At 38.6% G+C, this 9,348-nt stretch overlaps 1 protein-coding gene across 1 annotated transcript in view; it reads right to left on the minus strand.

Annotated features, from left to right (window-relative positions):
• Positions 1-1,202: 1,202 nt before the first annotated feature.
• The window catches only part of LOC123979900 (sialoadhesin-like), an 11,717-nt gene continuing 3,571 nt past the window's right edge, over positions 1,203-9,348 (minus strand). The window contains exons 3-7 of the mRNA XM_046064010.1: positions 7,793-8,056; positions 7,425-7,682; positions 5,653-5,691; positions 2,410-2,547; positions 1,203-1,282 (exon numbers count right to left, since the gene is read on the minus strand). Of these exons, the coding sequence (XP_045919966.1) occupies positions 1,251-1,282; positions 2,410-2,547; positions 5,653-5,691; positions 7,425-7,682; positions 7,793-8,056 (731 nt within the window). The 3' untranslated portion in view covers positions 1,203-1,250. The remainder of the gene's footprint in view (positions 1,283-2,409; positions 2,548-5,652; positions 5,692-7,424; positions 7,683-7,792; positions 8,057-9,348) is intronic.

The raw sequence follows: 9,348 nt of genomic DNA on the forward strand, positions 1-9,348 counted from the left end.
TCTGTCTGATTCCTGCCTGTTGTTTATTTTCAATAAAAACATTTTTTGCTTCTCTGGGAACTGACATTGAGCCCAACATGCATGCATCTTGAATCAGAGTACATTTAAAGTAGTATTTCAAAGTAGAAATTAAATCTGCTATTAATATTTTTTTTTGTGTTGTGGTGCCCAGTGATTTAATGCAGTTTGTGATGACTGACAGGTTGTTCCTTCATGCAAAATAGATTTGGGGTTTAAAATTTAATTAAGCTTTTTCGACTCTTAGAACAAGGGGAGTAAACAGAACGTTAAGACTACAAAAGGGTTTTAAAAAGCTTCAGGAATGGATGGCCTTCCCATAGATTACAACAAAAACACCCACTGAGCTGTTACATGCCACATTATAAACTATGGTGACCAGATGAGAATAGGTGACAGGTGGGACACGGGAGTTGGGGATGGTCGAGGCCTCCAGTAATAGGAACATTACATCATGTGAAAGTCAAAACTCAATGCAGAAATGTATTATTTTTGTTGATGAAGTCAACTGTCTGGTGTCAGGAAAGACAGGACAGGATTCGGACATCTGGTCAATGTAGTGGACTCACCAACAGCTATTCACAACAAGGTCACATCTGAAGGAGGGAAGTGGTCCATAACGGTCCACAAAATCATACGTAACCTACATGAACATGAGAAATTTGAATGAACTTGCAGAACAATGCAGAAACCGCTCTCTCACCTACAACTTTGGAAGTCCAGACAATGAAAGTTATATTAGGGGCACCACTTTTATAACAAGAGAAACTTGATAGCCAATTACCTAATTCAGTCTCATTAAGCTATAATAAACTACTAATTTGGTATTCTGATTAATAATTAAATCAATAACTATCAAAATTACCATTAACAGCCAGTCAGTTGAAGGATTTGGAGTTATACATGGAAAAGAATGGGTATATATGAATTCTGATGCAATATAAAAATTAAAAACAAGCATTTATTTACAAACTAAACAAAGCAAAAAACACAACATCAAATTGACTAAAATGCACATAACAGAGAGAAGACAAAGAGATCTGCATATTAAGGACTGTGTGTGTGTGTGTGTGTGTGTGTGTGTGTGTGTGTGTGTGTGTGTGTGTGTGTGCGTGCATGTGTTTGTGTGTGCGTGTGTGCATGTGGGCAAACAAAAAACAACAACATTTTATTTATTTTATAGTGTTTATAAGTGTTTTCTTGCTTTTATCATATATCATCGCTCCTCCTCTTCATTCCAGTGCATGATGATCAGAAGCTCTTGCTGCAGGAAAACCAGAGCAGAGTACGTCTTAATTTCAGAACTTAATTCCACATAAGCAGTGTAACAGAAAATTATTAAATTATGAATTTATTTTTATTTTTGCATGGCATAATCTTCTTTAACTTCTTGCTTTCTACCAGTGTTAGTGTGACAAACAGCTCTGTGGCTGCTCACTTCCCCTCGTTTACCAAGAAGCAAGGTTTGTGGGTAAGCTGTCTCGTGTTGGACTTCCGGTATCTTAAGCTGGTCACTGTAGCAACTAATGATGCACGGTTAATCTGCTTGGTGTAAACTTCAGAGGATCACATCAGAACAACTGCTGACCAATCAGCTCACTGTAAAAACTGAGTCATCATTCCTACACTTTACTACATAATAAAGTGATGAGTAATTGAGCGTTGTTTTTGGACGTGTAGGGCTCTGTGGTCAAGTAAGCAACAATAAATATGCAACATCCGGTAGCCTATGGTAGAAAAAAGTAGTAAAACTAGTAGTAGAAATGTCTCAGTTTGGTTAGGCACCAAAACTGCTTGGTTAGGGTTAGGAAAATATGGTTTGTGTAAAAATAACTATTTTCACTTTTACGTCATAGTTATCCAACGAACGTTGAAGTCAAGGGCAACTGGACTTGATCTCAACCTTTGTTGGATAACCCCCATTAAAACACCCTCTTCTCTCCTGTCTTAATTACCTGCACTGTCAGTGATTTTAATCCTGTCTGGTGCAATTGTTTTTCAGCCAACTTCTCCTGTAATTTAAATCAAGATGCAAGAAATACTCACTCTAAACTAAAGACATATAATAATTTCCAGCCTTATTTCTAATGTTTGGAATTATTCACAGTGTTTCTACAGCTTATTATTGTATTATGATAATGTAATCATACTGTTTTCATTTCACTTCATTGTCTATCACTTTCCTTTCGGTATCACCGTTCTCATATTGTTCTGGCGTGAAATGAAAATGACAAACCTATAACAACAAATGAGGTGATTTAACTTAACTGACTAAATGATCTCAAAATATCTTGACATTCAAGTGTGTCTTTGTGTCTCTCTGACCCTTGTGGAGAAGTCAGACAGGTCAACATATTTTGTTATTATTAGGATTTACAGAGGTGTTCTTACCTCGAGCCCACCTTCGGTACATGTATATGCACACTATGAATATGGCATTGTAGAAAATAAACAGCAGGCCGGAACACACAAGCCTGGGCAGTGACATAAGAGGAGTAGGCCTAGTAGGAGGGACATCTGGAGGCCGAGCTGTGACGAAGAAAACAACCATCAGAGTTTACAACATGAAACCTAATCAGTTCTATTTTCATCCAAATGTAAAACACAATACTAAACATTTAAACATGTCTTTTGAGCTGTAAACTAAAAGACATCACAGTTTTCAAAGTGTGAGGCGGGCCTCCCTAGGGGGTCTCCAAACTGTTTCAGGGGAGGCTCAGTGAATGGAAGTGAAACAATATTACATTACTTATTGCATTAGTTAAAAGGAGATCACATAGAATAGCCTACATGCGTGAGAGTTCAGAGATACAGTAGTTTTTGGGAACTGTTTTCCCCCCATCAGAGTCAGAAACTCATAAATGCCTTAAGACAGAGTTTAAAAAAAAACTGTAGTCAGAATTTATGTCTAACAAAAAGTAATATTAGGCTATTTTTGCTCAAATGTTGAGTATCTATGGGATCAAATAATATAATGATGATCCCATAGGCATCCAGTTGAGCAAACTTACCAAGTAAACTAAATATGTGGTGGAGGGGCACCATTTCCCAAGCTTTGTCTGAGGGGAGGCCCAAGACTCTATGGCTGCAGTCTGGAGCCTCCTGTCTCATGCCCTCCCGCCTGGTGCCTACCGCTAGCTTCTACGTTGCAATATAAAAGCTCACATCTAGTTCATTCTGTCTTCCTCGTACTTTAGTGTTTTTGAAGTGAATAGTAAACGGCAATCATGTGAATGAATAAAATACTTAATAAAATATCTGTCAATAAGTTAAATGCAGACTTTCATGCCAATGAATAATAATACTTAATAATATGTCCATCTATAAGATAAATACAGATGGTAAACAGACTAAAGATCCATTTTGTGATCGTTATTATATTGTAATCTAGCAATCTGTGTTATGAGTTGTATTTTTTCCAGATGGGTTTCTGGTTTTTGCCATTATTTTCTTGGTCCTGTGCTTTTCTGTTTTCCTGATCTGTGTACTTCTGTGTTACCTTTTGTTTGGACATTTGCCGCTGTGCTCCCAGCGTAAGTCCGTTTAGTTTTTTGTGTCAATAAATCTTTATTCGAACTGCAACAACCTCGCCTACAGTCTGCTTTTGGGTCCACACCTCAGTTCTCAGTTTCTGCACTCAGTTCCTCATGACAATCCGGTAGAAAGATTGTTTTAAATGTAGTTTTAAATCCCGCTGGAGATATTCCTGTCTGTTGTAGTGCAACATTAGACAGGCTATAAACTCCTGTTACTTGTATGCTTGTGTGTATGTCCATGCTATTGACATACAGGCAAGCATATTTCATTGAGATTCAGTCAGCTTGTGTGTAGGCCTATGGGTGAGCTGGTGGTGATCTATATGTACCATGTAGAGCTTAATCCTTTTGTCTTTTTAGGGTGACAATTTTACCACTAGTCCAGGGACAGCAGATATAAACAGCCATTTGCTTAATTCTGGCACATTGTACATTTATGTATTATTAATGTGTATTGTCCCTGTCAAATAAGCCTGAAATAAACAAAAGAGTATGTTGTATCAGGACTTCTACCTGGCACTGCTGCTTATCCAGTGTATGTGCCAACCCAGCGACACATAGACACACACACAAAAGAATTAAATAATAGTTTTTGCAACTATTTCCCTATATTAAGTGTGGAAACAATATAGGATACGGAAATTAAAATGAGTCTTAGCAAGATTATAAAATGTTTATTATTCTGTTCATTTTCACTTTCCTCCTGCACTTACTGGCAGAAATTGCTTCAGAAACTTCTTCAGAAGTTTAGATTTGTTTTTGTTTCAGACACAGACTTTTTTGTTAGCAACAAGTGACTTGCTCAGCACAATAGGCTATACAGGACATGTGTTATTTAAAAAAAAAGACACTGATGTGTTCCTTAGGTAAAATCACAGAAAGAAACCACCAGTTACAAGTCTGTTACCATAAATTGCTATAGGTAATGTGAAATAATATTCGTTAACAAATGTCTAATTGAAACACTGTTGCAGTTTAAAGTGTTAAAGTCATCGCAGGTTTCATCAAAGTGACAGTGACAAATACGTTGACATCAGGGACACAACAATAACATCCAGAAATCTGCAATAATTTAAGATTTTATCCATTTTTTAATTGATTGCATCAGTGAACTCACCCACGACTCTGACACTTTCTCCTTCTGCTGCTTCTTCTCTTAAGACCGGATTGCAAACAACGTTTAGGTGCATAGGATACTGCCAACTACTGTACAGTATTTAAACTATGTTTAAAACAATTTTTCTACCAGATTGCTGGAATAGCATTTTAATAGCAATATCCTTAGCATGACAGTCTGCATTTATCAGATCAAAAACACCTAAAACGAGGTAGAAATTTGGAACAAGCTTTTATTTTGAAATGTAGAAACTAACATTGCAGGGCCAATGCTGACAGAGAGTTTACTGTTTGGGACTCACGTATGTCATGAAATAAAACCAATAAAACCAAACTGTGCACAAACAAAAGAACTAATAAAACCTGCCCTATTCTTCACCGATTGATTTACTTATTGAGTAAATGGAGGTGGGGAGTAAAGACAGTTTTTGTTCAGATTTTGCTGCAGACTGTTTTGGCAATACTGTTTGAATAAAACATTCATGCCAATAAGGCACACTGAACTGAACTGAGTTTAAAAAGATTTCCTCTTCATCTCCAAGCTCTAAATTGTCTTCTTGATGACAACAACTCATAATCGGAAAATAATATGTGTGAGGGATTATCTAAGATTTTGTTAGCCTGTCTAACGACAGCACACTCAAGCATAGACTCACAATGCCTATAAAAAGTATTCAACCTCCTTGGATGTTTCACCCTTTTGTTTCTTTTATACATGAAATCATGGCTTTTTTGACAAGAATTTGCAAAAAAACCTCTTTAATATCATAGTGAAAATGGATTTTTACAAACTAATGTCAATTAATTAAAAATATATAAGGTAAAGAAGATGATTGCATAAATATTCATCCCCTTTAAAGTGACTGAATTCAACAAAAGTCCAGCTAGTTGATGCCAGCAGTGTCACAATTAGTGAAATGGAGATCAGTGTTTGATCAGTGTTCAGCTGATGTGTGTCAAGTGATTGTAGTATAAAAAATACCTGTAACTGGGAGGTCCAGTCTCTGGTTCATCAGTACTCCTGCAACATAAAGAAAAAAAGAACACTCCAAACAACTCAGAGAAAAGATCACTGAAAAGTACAAGTTAGTAGATGGCTACAAAAAGATTTCCAATTCACTGGATATCCCATGGAGTTCAGTTAAATCCATGTATGGCACGTTTTTAAATCTGCCTAGAGCTGGGCGTCCTCACAAACTGAGTGACCAGGCAAGAAGAAGACTGGTGAGGGAGGCCACCAAGACACCTATGACCACTCTGAAGGAGCTTCAGTGGCTCAGATGGGAGAGATTGTAAATACAACAACTGTTGCCTGGGTACAGTCGAAGCTGTATGGGAGAGTGGCAAAGAGAAAGCCACTGTTGAAAAAAGCTCATATAAAGTCTCGCCTGGAATTCGCCTGACGGGATGTGCTAGACTCCATGGTCAAATGGAAGAAGGTTCTTTGGTCTGATGAGACAAAAATTGAGCTTTTTGCCCATCAGAATAGACGCTATGTTTGGCGAACACCAAACACTGCACATCACCATCTCCACCGTGAAGCATGGTGGTGGCAGCATTATGCTCTGGGGATGCATCGCAGCAGCAGGCCCTGGAAGGCTTGGAAAGGTAGAGGGGAACATGAATGCAGCAAAATATCGCCAAATCCTGGAGTATAATCTGACTCAGTCTGCAAGAGAACTACAACTTGGGAGAAGATTTATTTTCCAACAAGACAACGACCCCAAGCATACAGCAAAAGCTACACAGAAATGGACAACAAGGTGAATGTTCTGGAGTGGCCAATTCAAAGCCCAGATCTCGAGAATTTGTGGCTGTACTTGAAAAAAGCTGTTCACGCACGATCTCTGAGCAACCTGACAGAGCTTGAGCTGTTTTGCAAAGAAGAATGGAGAAAAATTGCAGTGTCCAGATGTGCCAGCCTGATTGAAACATATCCACACAGACTCAGTGCTGTAATTGCAGCCAAAGGTGCATCTATTAATTGACATTTGTTAGTAAAAATCCATTTTCACAAGGTTTTTGCAAATTCTTGTTAAAAAAGCCCAATTATATTGACCATGATTTGATGTATAAAAGAAACAAAAGGGTGAAACATTCAGGGGAGGTGAAGACTTTTTATAGGCTGCTGTAGATCCTTCATGCCATTTACTTTCATAGCAGTTTTTTGTCATGTTTATGAGTCTTGGGTTTCGCCTGTGCAGTAAGGGAGCCAAACCAGGCATCCGTGCAATATCTTACATTACAAGGATTGCCGTTGCTTTTGGCTGTAGACGTGGAGTTATTTCGTTTGGATTAATATCATTGTTTTGGATATCTTGGACTTTGCCTGATTTTGTTCCTTTTATGTTTGTTAAATACTGTAAATATAAAGAGAACTGATCCTGTCGTGCTTGTGTTTGGGCCCAAAAAGTGTTTGTCACTTGGCATTTTCTGACACCCCATGCTGAAAGCAGTGCAATTGTATTTATTATTATTTTTATCATGATTATTATTGTATTTTTATTTATTTCAATTCTTATTTTTATTTATATATATTTTTGCTGTATCTCTAGTATTTCTTAAATGTATTCTTTCTTTTAGATATTAAAATTTAAACAAAATGTTTGTAGATTAAACATTCATCCCACCTGTGCATTTCCTTAAAAATGTGGTTCTTTCTAGATCAGCTCAGCACAAAGAAATGTTTGCAATACTAAACACCAGAGATCACACACACACATATTGTAGATATAGAGCAGAGCATCATGTCACCTTTCACAGACAGCCAGCTCTGTGGTGATTCTCCTTTTGTGGGGTGTTTACACTTGTAGAAGCCTTCGTCAGACTCGGACACCGCTGGGAGGATCATCTTTCCTGCAGGCTCATTTCCAATGAAAACATCATTTCTGTAGAATGTAGACAAATCTGACGTAGAGTCATCCTGCTGTTCTTTCTTGTATGAACAGCAAAGTGTCACTTTATCTCCCTCTGTCACAGGAAGTACAGGGCTCACCAGGATTACGGCACCAGCTGAAACCAGAATTTACACAGTCCCATAAAAACAATAAATTGACAATCCAGCAGATTATAAAGCACAGATGTAAAAGACACAAACAAGCTCCATGCACATTTGGTATTACCTGTCACTGTGATGTTGATGATGTTGCTGTACTCTCCCTGCCCAGACTCACACCAGTACACTCCGGTGTCTGATGGGAAGGCATCCTCTATGGTGCAGGAGGACTCACCTTGGATCCCCATGCCAACCTCACATCCCTCAGACGTGCTAAAGGAGGTGTTTCTTCTCACTGTCCAGCCGTTGGAGTTTGCAGGTGTCGCACACCTCAGAGAGATGTGCTCATACTTAAAGAACTGACATCTGTTGGGAGTGACGCTCAGTGTGGCTGCAGGGGGGGTAAAACCAGAAATAAGAATGGATTTCAATTTTTTCTGTGTAGGCAGCTGATTGAATGTATGCACTGCTGTGGTTACTTGCTGTTAAGGTTATAAAATTAAAATCTGAATCACTTCCAAAACGACATATGACCAATGGAGATTACCAGCAACAGACGTTCTGGACCTTTGTTGTCACGATTACTTAAGTTAACTTACGTAAATGGTTGCTGTTTGGTTAAAAGATTATGGTTTGGGTAAAAATAAGTATGTTACATACATAAGTTACGTGCCACTTTACTTTTGTTAAAGAGTTGGTATTATGCTTTTTGGCTTTTTCATTAAATCATTTACCTTTTTTGTGCATGTAATAGGTTTGCAAAGTGAAACAGCCCAAAGTCCAACCCAAAGGGAGTTCCCATTAGCGAGCTGGGAGCATTGGGATTGGGGATCCTGCGGGTGGTTAAAAAATATACTACGGGTCCCACAGTAGCGCTGATATGATGGAGTCAACAAACGAAGTTGAAAAGAAGATAAAAGTGAGTGTATGCAGCTGTTTCTGAGAATATCCTGCACAGGCCTGACTCAAACCTGCGATTACGGATACAGGCGGCCACACTAACAAGGAGGCTAAACCCCATGGGCACTGGCATTAGTCGCCAGTGTGTCTCTTAAGGTGTCTGGGAGTGAGGTTTACTCACTGTGGTGAGGTTTTGTTCCACCCTCTGTGCTCAGCTGCAAATCCCACCAGAAGCATTTGATGAAAAATAGACTAGCTGCAGGGCAGAGCAGACAGCAGCTTCTGGGACATAAGACATAATACTGTGGTGCATCTGGTGGAATCCCAAGCATTGTCTAAAATGGCCACGATCCGCTCCGGCGTCAGGGTTGCAGCTGTAACACAGTGCAGCTGAGCCAGGTGGAATCTGTATTTAAAAGCTGTTAATGTTCTTCCAGTGGCCAAAAATTGATAAATGCAGTTCTAAAAATGATTTCATCTGTCATTGTGCAGAAATGTACAAGCCTATCATCGCCTGGTCAATCCACCTATATTCGCTGTATATCAAAATTTTTAAATCTGAGGTCTGTGGCGACATTTTACGTCAACCAGCAATTATTGGTTTGCAGCCCAGAGCCATGTAGAGAACTCCACAAACTGCCATTGCTGACAAAGAGGTCTATTAAAGAGAGTGTTTATTGTTGAGAATTCTTTGTTGTTTATTGTTATTATGATTTTTGTAAAAATATGTTTACATATAGTGTATGCACTAGGAGTGTGACGCTGTCTTGACATCCATGAGAT

Source organism: Micropterus dolomieu, linkage group LG12 (assembly GCF_021292245.1).
Source record: "Micropterus dolomieu isolate WLL.071019.BEF.003 ecotype Adirondacks linkage group LG12, ASM2129224v1, whole genome shotgun sequence".
In the NCBI taxonomy this organism is placed as follows: domain Eukaryota; kingdom Metazoa; phylum Chordata; class Actinopteri; order Centrarchiformes; family Centrarchidae; genus Micropterus; species Micropterus dolomieu.